General features: G+C 38.7%; 4 protein-coding genes across 6 annotated transcripts in view; 2 read left to right on the plus strand and 2 right to left on the minus strand.

Moving 5' to 3' along the window:
- Window positions 1–656: 656 nt before the first annotated feature.
- On the plus strand, window positions 657–3,238 carry LOC110045763 (uncharacterized). Its single transcript, XM_020751394.2, has 2 exons — window positions 657–931; window positions 1,841–3,238. The coding sequence occupies exon 2, from the start codon at window positions 1,851–1,853 to the stop codon at window positions 2,754–2,756; it is 906 nt and encodes a 301-aa protein (XP_020607053.2). The 5' UTR covers window positions 657–931; window positions 1,841–1,850; the 3' UTR covers window positions 2,757–3,238.
- On the minus strand, window positions 3,018–4,165 carry LOC110045764 (uncharacterized). Its single transcript, XM_020751395.2, has one exon. It carries the CDS (start codon window positions 4,074–4,076, stop codon window positions 3,246–3,248), a length of 831 nt encoding a protein of 276 aa, XP_020607054.1. The 5' UTR covers window positions 4,077–4,165; the 3' UTR covers window positions 3,018–3,245.
- A 1,027-nt stretch (window positions 4,166–5,192) lies between these two features.
- On the plus strand, window positions 5,193–13,952 carry LOC110045715 (PACRG-like protein). Of its 2 annotated transcripts, none has more exons than XM_089293384.1 (7): window positions 5,193–5,442; window positions 5,637–5,701; window positions 8,682–8,778; window positions 9,204–9,338; window positions 9,473–9,580; window positions 11,433–11,513; window positions 12,067–13,952. In XM_089293384.1, the coding sequence occupies exons 1-7, from the start codon at window positions 5,209–5,211 to the stop codon at window positions 12,121–12,123; spliced, it is 777 nt and encodes a 258-aa protein (XP_089149510.1). In that variant the 5' UTR covers window positions 5,193–5,208; the 3' UTR covers window positions 12,124–13,952. The 2 variants fall into 2 exon arrangements, with proteins under 2 accessions (XP_089149510.1, XP_020606993.1); XM_020751334.2 differs by having other exon boundaries at window positions 8,682–8,772.
- Window positions 11,667–16,360, minus strand: part of LOC149118285 (uncharacterized) — a 5,695-nt gene continuing 1,001 nt past the window's right edge. Inside the window, exons 2-3 of one of the 2 annotated variants that reach the window (XM_089293394.1) lie at window positions 15,865–16,035; window positions 11,667–14,876 (exon numbers count right to left, since the gene is read on the minus strand). In XM_089293394.1, coding sequence (XP_089149520.1) covers window positions 14,710–14,876; window positions 15,865–16,035 — 338 coding nt within the window. In that variant the 3' untranslated portion in view covers window positions 11,667–14,709. The remainder of the gene's footprint in view (window positions 14,877–15,864; window positions 16,036–16,360) is intronic. The other variant, XM_089293397.1, reaches the window with a different exon arrangement.

Below are 16,360 nucleotides of genomic sequence, written 5' to 3' on the forward strand. Positions count from 1 at the left end.
GACAGTCATTTTCAACGCGTAGAATTCCCGCGCAATTTCCGCGTTGCGCCCCGGACCGGGAAAACTGAGCGGCCCTACTCCATAAGGAGGGCCAATCTGGCCAGAAGCAGTTCTGACAATTCTCAGAACTCGCGCATTTCATTTACGGACGGACCAATCCGACCGGCCAGTTCTAACAAATGGAAAGCGCTCTTAGCTAAACAAGGGAAGCTAACAGATAAACCCATTCAGCATTGGGAACAGCTGCAGCCCACAGGAGGACTATCACGGCCACATGAAAAGATTGGGGATGCTCCTCGTCTGCCTCACTTAGGATAGGGTGTTCATGACGAAACGTCACTAGCTTTAGCTGTCAAAGCATCTTTTAGGGTACACTCGAAGAAATCAGTAACAACAAAAGACGCTCTTATTTTTAGGCTCGATTTCCGCCGGTCTCGCTAGTCCGGTCCAGAAGCGCAAGCTCCTTTTCTGAACAGCGAAAAAAAATTCGATGAGCATCCCTGATATTTTCAGATGGGAGTTCTATCTCCCCCGCCGCTCCGGCCCCCTTTCCCCTCCCGTCCCTCCCCCACCCGGGCTTTAGCCAAACTTTTGCACTGTGGGCTTCTTTATTTCCGGATTCATTGTGGACAGAGGAAGAGGGAGAGGAGGAGGGGACTGGAGAGGGGAAAGATAACTTCACGTGCCGCGTGTCATCACGCTAAAAGCAATCGCTGGTGCTGTCACCTTTCTTTTGTGAACAAAAGCCGCCAACATCAAATGCATAATAGCTCGTTAACTATAGCAAATAACATATCAATCTCCAGCCAAACAGCGAGTAAATGGAACATGATTTGGTCTTCTTTACTACGTTAAAGTAAAGCGAGCTCTGCATCGGTCATTAAACCCACGGCTAGCGAAGACGTTCTGTTCTGAAGAAGAATTGATTGAGGTGAGTAGGATACTTCTTGTGGTAACAGGCAGGTTTAATTAAATGTACCGCTTGACTGGTGCCTTCGTCTATTTATTGTGGCGCCAAAGTATTGTACACGACATCAACTTCCAACACTTGCCCCTGGTCTTTCCAGGGGAAAAATTCGTTTATTGCATGTTGTACATCGCACCCCTTCAGTTATCGCGCAAAATCTGGCCTGGCTGACCGCGGGTTTTTCACTCTAATTAACCTATTTATCGTCGCTGATTTGGTGTCAGTAGTATTCTCTATTAGTATCACAAAGTGCATTTTAATACTCAACAGTGTGTACTGCATTAGACCGAAGTTTCTCACTTGCAATTGCGCCATAAAAATATATGGCATGAGCTAAACTTTTTCATGGGCTATTATTTCTGCTTGAAGGACAGAAAGCAATAACGCTGATTTCATAATGTTCCATTTCGCTTTTGAATAGTTATAATTTGCAATGAAAGTTGTATATATTCGGCCGTTTACTAATACAAAGACAAGTCCCGATGTTACTTAATGAAAGAGCAAAATCGAGACAAAAGAAAATCATTTAGCTAATTATGTCCATGAAAAGAACTTTTAAGTTGATTTGCACTTCTGTTTCAAATTTAATTTACTAGTTTGAAGGGGAGCTCTTTCTGTTGAAAAAGTCAACTCGTTCTGGTCTTTGCAGTCGATATTTTAAGTTAAAATTGCTTTCTTTTGGATGCAACAAACAGGAGTTGGGATTGAAATAACACAAAACACGCGGCGTTTCTAATTACTTGGACGCGCCACATGCGTTCGTTTCCGCGCGTTTCATTCAAGTCAGCGCGGCAACCGAGGAATGTGCTGAGTTTATTTGTGATTACACATTGTTGAACTAAATTATTTTCAATTGCATTTTTTTTCTTGCAGCTATCACGTTATGTCAAACGAGCCTCACACACCGACAGTGACTGTCACCGACGACAGTGAAGATGTCACCGAAAAGGAACGCTCGCCCGTAGAAAACGCGTTTTATGAATCGTTCCTTATTCAGTCGCGTTCCGCGATCGAGAATCTGTACGCGTCAAACATTTATCATAGTCAAAGGCACGCTAAGCAGGTAAAAGATCTGGAGAGACAGAAGCAATACAACATGTCTCAGATGACTAACAGGCAAAAAGAAATGGTTAAAAAGATGGCACAATTGCAGGAAAAACAGGAACAGATCATGTTGGAAAAAAGAAAACAGCGCTTACAATTACAAGTTGGGTCAACAAAAGGTGATCATCGCATTAGGCCGCATTCGACGTCATCATTAAACGATCGCAAGACTGGCAAGACGCTACCTAAACACCGACCACGATCTGGATCAATGCCATATCTTGAGCCTCTCGATCTCAGCCGAAGTTTGTCGAAGTCTTCCGAAAATCTTTGCTCGGAATCCTCCCTTTTGGATGCGAGCCCACCATCGAACATGCTGTTGTCGAGATCCTGTGAGGATTTATCGACTCTTGGCAAAAAGCACGGCAAGGTTATTTTGCCATCGTTATCGACGCCCCCACGACCGAAATCAATCGAAGACTCGTCGGACGATTCTGGTTCGACCTTCATAACCCGAATGACATCTTCGCCTCCCACTAAACCTAAAGTCAACCTAAACTTAGCGCCTTCAAGCTTCAAGCCCGAGCATCGCCGAGGATCGCTCGATCCTTCCATTATACGGGAACTGGACAGGAGGCGAGGTGTAACAACAGACAGCCCTCCATCTAGCCCAAAGAGTACGCAAACAAAATGGGTTCCTAAGTCTTATGGCATGCCTCCAGGAAGGGGTCTTCCGCCTGTTTGATGCGCATGTGCCAACAGGTTCAATGTACTCACAAAAAATCAATCTTCATGAAGTACATATTCCGGTTCTTTTTGTCATGAATTGTCTGTGATAAGCCTGTCCCAGTCTCATAAATTGCGGGTCAAACTAGGAAGTAATTTTCTGTGAGTACAGTGAGACTTCTAGAATCTTTCCGTGGCGATAGACTGCTAGCGCGCGAGCGTTTGTTGTTCCCCCGTTGCGTATGGGTTTTTTCGAGCAAATTCAAACAGCGACTAATCATGAAGTAAAAGTGGTTTGGCTCTAGGCACTACGCCTTGTTATTTCTTTGTTACTAAAATAAGTTCGTATTGTTTTGACTTTTGTAATTAGTTTTTGTTCTAATTCGCACGTATCACTGAGCCACAAAATCTTTAGTGTCACCTGCTGATTATTATTATTTTTTTACGACTGAGTTATCCTGCCGTGTTGGCGTATAGTCTTATATAAAAGTGTCTGTAACACTTTTGCTCAAATTGTATCTTTTTTTAAGAGGTCTTCCCCATCTCCTTCAAACAGTTTATTCCACATGAACTTCATGACAGCAAAATAGAATGTCGCCTCCGTTGCGTTGAAGACAATTCCCAACGCCTGTAAACCTTTCGATCTAGTTTCGAATTCGTGAATTCCAGTAATGTCCAACGCAGCTTGAGAAGACATTAACAGAAAGAGGAAGAAGTTTTCTAAAAAGAACACAACAAGTGTCAGTTTGTAAGCCACGGAGAGGCACGCGAAGCCGTCGGACCTGTCGTGAGGTGCGGGTATAAAATTCCACAAGCAAACCACGGCCGTGATGGTAATTTCATCGACAATGAACCCAACTTCAATGATCGCGCTCTCAGCCAAATGTTCGTGGCAGTAGAGCATCAGATTGTAGCTAATCACCACGACCAGTTGAAAGAGGAAAGACCAAAACCGAGCGAGTCTAACGAGACGAGCGGACACAACGTTCCAACCAGGAAACTCCGGCAGTTTGAATAAAATCCCAATCGCGATGAAATTGTTCACAGCCGAACACGATTGCCAAGCAATTTCAAATCTCGTCGGGTTTGGATATACCGTGAAGTTCTCGCATCTCAAAGTGGCAAGCTTTGCGCGTAAGAAACAATCCGTGGCGTAGATAGAGTACAGAGCGAGGCTAATAAACCTCCACACCAAGAAGACGAAATACGCCCCTACTAAAATACACCCTCTGTTTAGTGTGTAATCTGGATGTCGACTACTCTTCTCTAGCCCATTTTTTGTTGAGTTTTCAGCGTCCCTACTTCTACTAGTTTCTTCTCCGTCCTCGCTTGTAGGCATCCGCTGTCGTGCGGGAAAGCCATCTGCCTATAGTAGCGCAATACTTATCTGTTTCTGTGTTGTATCAAGATTCACACAGCTGACACCAGTTTTACTTTCATTATTTATTATTAGCTAGCTTACTAATGGATCGTTGGGTAAGGGGTGGGGTGGGGGGGGGGGGGGAGGGAAACTCAACAAAGTTTTGTAAGGGAAGGCTCCACAAGGAGGTCGAAGCTCTTAGTCTTTTATATACTATTTTTGACAGAAAAAGTCACCCTCATTTCCCCTCGATAGAAAATTACTCCTGCGAACACCTTTCCACAACGTTTTCTTCTCTCTTGAAATGATCTTATAAAAAGCTCCTCTAGATACCTAGATGATAGTTTTCCCACTCCTTCCTATACACCAACTCAGCGTAGTTCCTCGCCCTACGTATAGTCCATTACAGGGGGTAACTTCCACCCTCTCCCATCTTCAGACTATACTTGATCGCCTGATCTGTTACTTGATTTTAATAATTCAGATGCATTTTGAAGTTTGCTCTACACTTCAATGATCCAGAAACTAAGCCTTGCCAACCACAATAAATTTTAAAACTTAAAGAACAGCTAAGGGCAGAAAAATGTACTTATCGATACTTGAACCATTCTCTGAAGCACTGACTGGATGATCTTAAAGCCTGTTTTCTCGCTTGAGGTGGATAGCCCGTCTGAGCTCTTCCTGGCGACACGTGCTCCCAGACATAGTTAATAGAGGAGTTCGCCGTTAAGACAGTAACTCGGCCTAGTGTGAAAGAGGGACAATTACCTGGGTGGACTCATTAACTTCTAGTTGATAATTTCACTGGGCCCCTGACTGGTTCCGTGATATGAATAGACTACAGGCAGTCCCTCTTTTCCCCAGTTATCGGCTCAGTTTTCGCGCGGTCACATTTTGCTTGACGCTATTTTTCGCTTCTCGTAAGACAATTTAAGAGAAAAGAGGAAGCTGTTGAAGTGTACTTTCCGAGACAAAAATTAGAACCCTATAGTTACTTTCAAGTACAAGTGTACTGCTCTTTAAGAGAGCTTTCCCACCCACCCACCCATGGAATATATCCCATCATTTGGTTCTACACCACCCCGGTAGGGGAAAGCTTGTCAAAAAGAAAATGGCTTCTGCATCGCTTCATGGCGACCGTAGTTATGTAGTTTCTCGTGGAAAGAAAACTCCTTCTCCTGTTGTCCAAGGTAGTAAGACACCAATACCAAGAACTAGTGAAGCCAAGAAACGTCTTAAAAGCTCTGATGGTGGTTCTAAACAGCTTGTTTCGGCTGCAAAAGTCTCGACGTCAGCGGCGAAGCAACGTCCTTCAGACATTTTGAATCCAAAGACTGTTGACCCAGTAAGCATGTTTTGCTCGACTTGTTGCACATTTGGGTAGATCTTTAGTTAAATTGGTGGCGTCCTTTTGGCTGAGACCTTATATTATCTTGGTGTGTAGAAGATTTCAGTAAAACTTGTAAATGATTCATCTTACTGTGTTAATTTATTTGACAATAGTAAACAAAGCTTAATAATTTATGGCCTTGATTTTAGTTCAACGACAAGACACCAAAGTCTTCATTTGCTACAAGTTACGCAAATGGTGGAGTACCTTGCAGGTGGGTCTAATTAATCGTAAAACCTTTCTGCTACATTAAATTAATGAATTATTGCAGCAGCAAATTGAATTAGGTCAAATTAAGTGCAATCAGTGTGATACAGGCGGCCCAAACTCAGTTTGCTGACATTAAGGGCTGCAGTGCTTATATGAGTTTTAAAATCTCTATTACATGCCAGAAATACTAGTAATTCATATCACTACTTTTTTGTGTTTTATTATTTACTTGATATTTTTGTAAGCTTACATAAACAAGGCATAATTAGTATTGCTGTCTGAGAGAAAGACTCAAAGTAAATACATGTATTTCCAGCTTGAAATATAATTCTAATTGGATGTCGAACTTTGGCTTTGAGCTCCAGATTTGAGTTTGGCAAGTACCCTGTCATATCAGACTGTGGTGCATACCTGTAAATGGGTATGGGCAATTTGCTAGTAAGGACATCCCAGCCAAAATCAGGTGACACACACACACATACACAAAAAAGTGGTAGAGTGCAGCCTGTGGCGGTGATAAGCTTGGAACTACTGTATGTGTACACTGGCCAAATTTATCTCTAGTGATGAAATATATGTTATCAGTCTGTCTGCATTTTGTCCATTTTAAAAACAATTAAAATATATTTTTAGGTAAATAGCAGGAGATAATCTGCGAGATTAATTCATCAACATGTCTGGAATAGTGTAACTAGACAGATAATTCATTTTAAGACCTATAATCTGTCTCAATTTGCATTATTACTTTAATATCTTTTCAACTAAGCAATGATGAGCAGAGAGAAATGTAGTTTAACAAATTCATTTGGTATGACATTAAGGGAATATAATAATATTTCTTTTACCCAGACTCCTACCGTGTATGGAAATCTGTGATTTATGTCAGGATCAGTTTAACTGTGATGCCATTAGTTGTGAAGAATCCAAAGCAAATTAAATAGACACTAAATAGACCTTTCTGTGGCACAAGTTGAACTGAGAAATATAGGCAGACCAAAACTGACAACAATTACTGCTCCTGACAGATCAATCAACTTGCCATGTCTCTACGACCAATAACAACTTACAGTCTTAAAGATCCTGGTTTAGACAACACAAACATATAAATAAATCACTCTAAATTACCCTACAGGTATATCAGCATGGTTAATGTTTAGGGTAATCATTGTTAAATTCAGGCTTCACATTTTGGACAATTTCATTTCTGACACAGACACTCTGAGCTCATGTACATGTGGCCCTTTGAGTTATATTATTTTTCAAGGATGGTCTTACTTGACATAGTAGTTTGGTCCTCTAGCATGAAGGGACTAGCCAAGAGTACAAAATTGCTTCTCTCCTTGGATTAGGTGCTGGTCCATCACAGGGTTTCCCCTAGCACTAAATTCACTAGTATCCATTTACACAAGTACATGTACACCTAGGTGGAGAGAGGCATTGACTATAAATTGCCATACTGAGACTAATGCTTAACATAAATTACTTGATATAAAACTCAACTGAGTTGCATACATTAATATTTTAGGGGGCAATCAGGCAAGTAATTTCAAAATCGCATGAGCATGTAGTGCAATGCTGAACTGAAATTATGAGTAGTAAATACTCCCTGAATTTGTAAGAAACAAGGTCCAATTATGAAATACATTAATTGTATTAAAGGTTAATTTAAATTAATCTAGATTAAAAAGTTTTAAGAACATCTTTCAAGCAAAAGTCAGAAGAAGTTTCAAACAGTAGGGAAACACCCCCATTAAGAAGGGAGCCATTCATTCCAAGTGCACATAATTGGCGCGTGGATAATATAGGTATTCAATGATTATAGGTATCCAATTACAACAAGTTGTAAATGGATACCTGTAATTGGATACTCATGTGATCATGTCTGCAGAGAATCAGTCATGATCAAGTCTGTTGAACTTAGGAGTTTGATGCACTAACTATTAGACCAGCACAACTTTCATGACAGCAATGTATATACTGGATGGTACCACGGTCAAGTGCTTGGTTTGTTTGACTTAAGATCATGTGAGTCCTGAAGTCATAACCAGGACCATTGTATATTGTGTTCTTGGGCTTGACAAAGACTGGATAATGCTATTCCACACTAGTTGTTTAACTAGACAAATCATTATCCAGTGGATAAAAATTGGCAAAACAAATAGAGGATACTACATGCCCATGCGTGGATATGAATTTTAGCTTCAAGTGTTCAACTCAATATCTCACGAGTGAGTGCAGCCAACAAGTGAGATATTGAGTTGAACAAGAGAAGTGTAAATTTGTATCCACAAGCAGCCATGTAATATTCTGTTTATTATATAAACATAGTAATGACGACGTTTTTGACAGTTTTCCAAAGATGTCTGACCACTTTCTGAAGATTTCCGAAGATTTTCCAAAATTGTTCTGAAGGCCAGATGAATGGTTCTGAACATTTTCCGAACATTTCCCAAAGATTGTCGAAGATTGCCGAAGATGACCGAAGAAGATCCGAAGATGTTTCGATCATACATCAACAAATTTAAGTGTAGTTAAAGGGACAAAAGAAAAATGTTATCAAAAAGTAATGATATCTTCACAGTGTGAAAGATAAAAATAGTATCTTCACTGTGCATGATGAAGATACGATTTTTTAGTAAAAGGAAAAATCTTGGTATTTCACTCGTATTTATATAATGAAGTATGTTATCCACTGGATAGCAATATAGAGTGATCTGGTGGATAGTGATCCATCCTTTGATCAACTGGGCCTAGAGGCAGTGGGCAGCATAGTTTGTTTTGCCAATACTGACTTATAGCCCAGGCCGGTGTAAAATAACCCTGCGGTGGACTAGCAGCCCATCCAGGGAGGGGTAGTACTCCTTGTTACTTCATTACACAGAAGCCAGAGATACGTGCCAGTCTGATGGGCATGTTATTCCCAATTTATGTTTGAATGGTTACATTTGACAGTATTGCTTTGTTTATTTTATTATAATTCCAAGGTTGGTTCATGGCTCTGTTAAACACAAACTTCAGTGGAATACTCCTCCTGATAACCTGTCTTTTGATCCTGTGTTAATTACTTTAGCAGAGGTACATGTAAGTCTTTATTAAGTACTATGTTCAAGTTCAATTCAATTTGGTGGTTGTACATTGTACAATTATGTACTCCATAGTTGAACCCATCATTGAAAAGCCATGCAAGATTGCCAACGAGCTAAAGGGATGGGGGATCTTTCAAGGATCCTTAAACAACTTTAGGAAAATCTAAAAAAGATTATTGATGGGATGTGGATTTTAATTGGAAAAATCTTGAGGAAGACAGTCAAAAAATTTTGTGGAATCTTGGAGGATCCCTCGGGGTCATTGCAAGGTCCTTGAGAATCATACAAGATTGTTAAGAATACATGGAAGGTCCTGCAAGATCATATAATAAATGATGGTGCTGAAGATGCTGAAGATTCAATGTGCAAAGTGATCCGGAATCCCAGTAATTGTTACAAAACCATTTTTGTTCATTACAGGGTCTTAGAGAGACCAAACACCCTTACATGTTCGTTGCTCGTGAAGGATTTAGAGAAATGCTTGAAGTAGACGATGCTGCATCTCGGACATTACCGATTTTATCAAAACTTATAGTCCCTCTCAGGGCTGCACTGGTAAGATCTGATCCTTGCTGTGTATATATGTGCCTTGTTGAGCCAAATTAAAAAGGTCTCATCCCATGCAGGCCTGATGCATGGCATTTACATTGAATGACGTAATGCTGTTTAAATTGTTTGACTGTGTTAAGGCTTCATCAGACACACAAGTTTTTTACAGTTCATTGGAAGCTTTGGTACAACTCAGTGAAGTTGTTGGTTCAGCACTTAACCCTCATTTAAAAGCCCTCCTTCCACAGGTAACTTTGAACTTTGTATTTAAATGTGCACTGTACAAGTTATATTTAACAATTAGATTATGAGCTCGAGATTTCTGTTTAAACAATAGAGTGTTTCTGTCGAGGAACTATTGGCTGATAGTTGCCCCGCGGAAATGTGATGTTCTTAAAACAAATATTTGCCGAAGAAGCGAAACTTGGAGGGCAAATATGCTAGTTTTAAGAAATCAAATTTCCAAGGCGCAACTATCGGACCGATAGTTCCGAGACATAAACACTCTATTGTCTTTATTGTTCGCCACTAAATTTTCTTCTGTGCGCCAATTCAAAAATCATATTGAATTACTTTCAACTTTTTGAGATGTTAGCCGTGACAGCCAAATGTGAAATATAAAAAAGACAACAAACAAAAACCCACCAATACAATTTCAATTGCTTATTTTCTACAAGTCGGCTTTTTTACAGAAAAATTTTCATGGACGAGTACTATCCATCCAGGTATTTTCCATGGACGGGCATTATGGGCTGATAGTGTTTCTCCGCGGACGAACACTATCGCGTCACGTGATCAATTTAAACCAATAAGAATCAGAGAAAATGTAGTGGTGAACTATCACGCATAGAAATTGACAGCGAATAATCTAATAATTTGAAGGCTTTCATGCAAAAAGGGCATATATAGCATTCTGGGCTGATTTTTATTTTTTGCGGGATCGATTTAATTTTTGGCAGGCTGACTTGTTTTGACATGAAAAGCATCGTTGCGTAATTGTTTTTGTTGATTTGCGCTTCGTTTTCAAGAAATAACGTATGCAAAAAACTCAGTTTTCCAAGGGTATCTTTTGGAGATCTTTTGTTGAGTGAAAAACAAAAGAAACCTTTTGTTTTGCTAAACAATGAAGTCACTGAAGCGTGTTATTTGCCGCTAGTTTTATTATTCATATAATTACACTATTCTCTTATTGTTGCTTCGTTAGCGCAAGGGAATAAGGCGCTGAACCGGCCGGATTCGAGTCGGTCGATTTTTTTTTCAGGTCTATTTCTCTACTTCTTTCAAAAATCAAAACATCTATTTAAACAAAAAAAAACTGGGCCGTTGAAGCCGCTAAAAGTAACAGTTTAAATTCACGCTGCGTCAAAATCCACCTTTGAAGGATTCCCTCCAAAAGATGCCGCTCGCAAAACTGAGTTTTTTTGCATACGTTATTTCTCAAAAATGAAGCACAAATCAACAAAAACAATTACGTAATGATGCTTTTCATGTCAAAACAAATCTGTCTGCCAAAAATTAGCTCGATCCTGCAAAAAATAAAAATCAGCCCAAAATGCTATATACACCCTTATTATTATTGTTTTAGTATAAATCTACTAGTTGTTCAAAACTTTATCTAAATCCTCTTCACAGACACTTCGAATACACCAAGAAGCAGCCGTCATTTTGTTAGCAAGGGTACACTGCTACGCTACTCACTATCAATCATAGAATAAATAGCGAGTAGAGTAGCCTATCAAAGAACGGCATTTGTGATAGAACGCTAGTAGATAAATATACTAATATACAGATGTATGATAGAATCTGTTAATTACAGAGAAGCAATACCCATGTACATGTACATGACTGTACAATCTACATGTATGTTAAAAGTGATATGTCAGATGCGCCTGTGAGTGGCAGGGTCTACAGCTTTTGTGTCCTTTTGTGGAAGATATAGATCTGCTAGCAGAGATTCAAGTTTGTATAATTCTAATGACATGTGAATTTGTCATAAGAAAAGCAGAAAATTTGCATGTTGACTGTCAGGCTCGAGCTTATTGGGCGTACCTGACAGGATAAATCTATTATCCCTAAGTCACCAGCTGTTGTCTACTTCAGGTGTCAAAACGTTTTATGGACAAAACTCAAAAAGAAAGAATCCTGCATGCATTACAAAGACTGGAACAAAATGTTGGAAAGGTAAGTTTTGCAGACTTAACTGTTATGATGTTTGACTTGCCATCAATCTTACCCTAGCATTGTCAAGTGTCTGAAATTTGTGCAATGAAAACAGTAAATGGTACTGAATTTACCTGCTGATCACTCTTTACTTAAAATCATTACTGATCTGTCTCTGAGTCAGACAATATTTTTAATTATATTAATTATATGTACTGTACTTGATCAATTTTGTACTAGGCCATGTTCTACAGTGTAGGTATATAACCTGATTCCTATGCACGATCAATGACTTGAAATGTTCTCATTGCTCAAGAATGAGAGATATAACAAAATCCCATTGCTAGTTTTGTTCTCCTGGTCCATACTGTAACAAACAGATCTTAGACTTTTGAAGGTTGATTCATGGCCTAGATGCTTTGTATTTTGTCAATAACTCACTAGGAAAGCCTTGTTAAAATCCACATCTTACAATACAGACCTCAAACTTGATAACAACATGGTAACATACCAGTAGTCATTAATAGTCATTAATTAGTCTTAATTTTTTTAACTTTCTTTTTTTCCCTCTTAGGAAAGTGTTCCAATTATCAAATCAAAGATACCAACATATCAATCAGTGTGTCTATAGCACTGTCTAATCAAATATGGGTTAATTAAAAACATAGCTAAGTTATAAATTATCTAGAGAAACAAACAAAGGTGTCAAATATATTATCAGCATGCAAAGATAGTCATATCCAATAGCCCAGGACTAGTGGATTTTGCATTCAGGTTAGAAGATTCTATCCTTTACTTACCCGATAGGTAAGTGAAGATTTTTGTGAAAAAAAAAAAAAAAATGAGGAAATTTAAATTACAGATTGAAGTACTGTAACAGAGAGCTAATTATTGTAAGTTTCAATTTTGATCTTGAACTAGTTATTTCATTGTGCAGTGCTAGTGAGAATTTTTTTGGGTTAGCAACTTTAACTGTTGGGCTTGTACATGTAACACCCTAGTTACAGCTTTGCCAAAGGGCAAGCTGCAATCTTGGGCAAGTTGGAAACTGATTTTCTTTGCACCCTGATTATGAAGTGTTAGTATAGAGAATTAAGTTGTACCGTAGTTTGACACATCATATTTATTAGTCAGAGTGAAATGTAATGGTCATCTTGTGAGTTTTAAAAGTAATTACCCTCACGTGTCTGGTTTGATGTAACTGCATGATCTATCAATAATAATTAAATATTGTAAATTAGCACATTGGCTGCAGTGCGGAACAACTGCATGGTTGTACAAAATTCACAAAACGGTTGTTTAAAATTTGCATCATTTACAAGCACAAAATCATTTATAAATAATATTCTCAATCTGTAACCAGGGAGGTGCAGTGGCTTAATATTGGTTAATGCACTTGAATTCAGATTGAGCCGTGGTTTTACTGAGACTTAGACAAGACATCTCACTGCACAATGCCTCTCTTCACCCAGAAACATATGTAAATATGTAAATTTACGGGTAATGGCAAATAGTTGGGGCACCCTTCAGGACCAAATGCTTTTAACCTGTGATGGACTGGTATCTCATCTAGGTGGTGAGGCGGAGGGGGCGGGAGGCAATACTCTTAGCAGATGCAGAAGGCTATGAACGAATTGGACTTAAAGATGATTTACAGTCCATACAGCACAATCTCGAGAGTTTGTTTATGTTTTTGTTTTGACTCATGTAATATGTCACAAAATGTAACATTTTGCTATTACCAACATGAAGTAAATTCAAAGTTTCGTGTTACGGATACCAAGCTTTATGTTTTGTTCTTTCAAAATCACTTTATGAAACAATTTCCTAGCTGTGAAAATCAAAGAAAATCTTGGGTAAAGAATTCAAACTGCCTCAAAGATAAGGTATGAATAGCATCTATTCACTTTCCCAACCTCGTTCCCAGGGTCTCTCATCTTACCGCCCCCTGGAGCGAACGAGGGGGCAGTAAGATGAGAGACCCTGGGAACGAGGTTGTCGCTTTCCGTGGAGTGAGACTCACAAACATTGGCCCTGGGGTGCCAAGACTGTGTATGGACTGAAAATCATCTTTAAGTAGCATTACTTCTTTGTTGTTGTAACCGGCTATCACTGTGTCTGTTTGTCCTGATCTATTGTTGTTGTCATATATGATTGATGAAGCAGAGACATTTACTCTTGAGAAAAATTATGATGTTAGTGAATTGTCCAGCTTCAGAGTATAAAGTTACCATGGAAGAAAGTTTTATTTTTCAAACATATTTTATGGATTATGTACATAGACCCTCAATATAATTTAGACAATCCTTTTTGTTTATTACCTTTCCCTTGATCAAATTTCCTTTGCTTTTAATGTAACATAGTGTTTTGTAAAAATGAGTGGCAAAGGCTGCTTCTTCAGATTGTAAGCACTATACATGGTACAGGATGTGTAAAATAAAGGAAATGGTAAATAGTCAATACAGTCATGTTATTTCCCCAGACAATAAAAAGAAAATACAAATAAGGGATAATAAATGTTAAAGCTTAGACTCACTGAGACGTCAAGACCCTTGTCTGAAAATTCATTAATTTCAGACCTGGAGACGAATGAATACAAAAAAATGAGGATGTCTCATCATAAAGAATTCTCAGTTTTCCAGGTCAGACAAAAAAAAAATTTGTGGCCCATAATTTTAGTTAGGCACCATTTGGCATCTCTAAAATACTAGTTGATTGTTGGTTATTTTGCATTTTATACACACAGTAATTAAGTGTCTTTCGTGTTGGAAATCGTGGAAGGAAATCTGTCATGCAGAGACAACATTCACAGCATTGACATCCTCTTAAGTTAAGTTTATTAAAGGCCATTATGATTTTGATGCTGTTCAAATGTTAATAACAGGATTCCTGTAAGTTGTAATTTCTAAATCTGGCAATGGTATGATACATATTTTTTCAGACCTAGAAATGTAAATAAAATTTTTATGTGGTAAAAAAACTTTTTTGTCTGATAACTATTTCTAAAATAAGTCTGTTTATGTCAATTATACATGAAGAGAGCAGAATTAAATTATAGCTGGCTTTTCACACATCAATTATAAAGCAAAGTAAATATAAATTATTGAAAAAGAACATGGCATCAGCTATTTAACAGAATTTAATAGTCTCCAATGTGATTATTATGATGTTTTATGGCATACAAACTAATTGCAAGCAATCGTTGAGGTTTGTAGTTTTAGCGAGTTCCTGCAGACTGTGTTGTGGCAGGCCACATGGCCCAGTCTCCCCTGCATTCAGGATGTGTATCAAACCACCATTGCCCTGCCATTTGTACTCCTTTGGTTTCACCCTCATAGCACACAGTGTGACCAGCATATGCTTTGACAAACGATACTTTGCCATCTGAGAATAAAAAAGTTATAACTTGGTAATGCCTTGAGCTTCTAGCTCAAAACAAAATCATTGCATCACGACAAACATTGCTTTTGGAGCACATTGTCTAAAAAACACACGACTTGTGACTGTTTTTATGGAGCTGTTCTGTAAAGCAAAATCCCAACCAAGGATGAACCAATCAGATTGCTCAGAGTTACCTCAAGACTAATTTGCCATTTAATAATAGATCATACAGGATCATTGGATAATGCAGTTCAAAAGTTTATTGGCTTAGCCATCATGGTCTAAGAGCAAATTATTATACCATACTCTACAAATAAGGTAAGCATACACATAACTTTTGGGGGTGTTTTTATTTTTATTTTATTTTTCTATATCTTGGGGTCACTTTCAATAAAACAATTATTTCTCCCCCGCTTGTTGGATATTTAGCTCTTATTAACCGAGCTGGAGGTCTGTATGGGAGAATCTTGACCGAGGTCGTGAGTACAGACCGAACGCAGTGAGGTCTGTACACACGACCGAGGTCAAGATTCTCCCATACAGACCGACTTGGCTCGGTTAATAAGATGTTTATTATATGGCAAAGAAGAAAACTTTAATTCGTTTAATGTAACTGGTTTGCCGACAGTTTGCTTGCGAACGGCGATGAGCTTAACTTAAACCTGCCGAAATTTGCTCCTTCTCTTTATTTGTTTGTTTTGTCATCAGGCTTTTTGGCAGTGCCATAAATGATTGAGAAGAAAAGAAAAGAAAATGGTGAACATTTTTGTATTTTAGTTTGCTACTTTGTCAACGCAAAATGAAACCGGTCTAGCTAGATGCCGGTCTAGATGGGAAAATCTAGACCGCGGTCAATATCGATTTCAGCCAATCATATTTGTGAATTCGGTAGTTCCCAGTCTTTGTGAGACGCAGCCATATAATAAGAGATGATTATAGCCAACTCGGTGCTATGCATAAAAATTGTTAAATAAGACCATGTACACCATACCTGTTATTTTTCCATCCTTAAAAGTGAAGGGTCCAACCTCGTCACTTCCAGTTGCAGTGAACTGCTTATTATTTGTAAACTCCATATTTATCTCCATGTTCCACTTGCCATTTGGGGGCTTATCTGGGAAATCCCTGTTATCAATGAAGTAGCCATGCCATTTACCTAAAACTCAATCAATCAATCAAATCAATCAATCAATCAATCAATCAATCAAATCAATCAATCAATCAATCACTCACTCAATCAAGTTAACAATCAGATCAGAATTTATAATCAGTCGGTTGACCAATCTGACACAGAATAGATCTCTAATCTTCAACAACTCACAGCTGAAGGCACAGCCATTCTTTTGTGAAATCTTGCAGCAACAAAAATTTCATGGCACTGCTGGTGGGCTAAGGAGGGGGTGGGTGGGGAGGGTCTAAACATCTGAAATAAATCTGGTCATTCTTTTATATTTTCAGCTGCTAAAACCAAAAGTGATTGCTTGAAT

Source organism: Orbicella faveolata, unplaced genomic scaffold (genome assembly GCF_042242905.1).
Source record: "Orbicella faveolata isolate gen_17 unplaced genomic scaffold, um_ofav_v1 contig_1, whole genome shotgun sequence".
NCBI classification, from domain to species: domain Eukaryota; kingdom Metazoa; phylum Cnidaria; class Anthozoa; order Scleractinia; family Merulinidae; genus Orbicella; species Orbicella faveolata.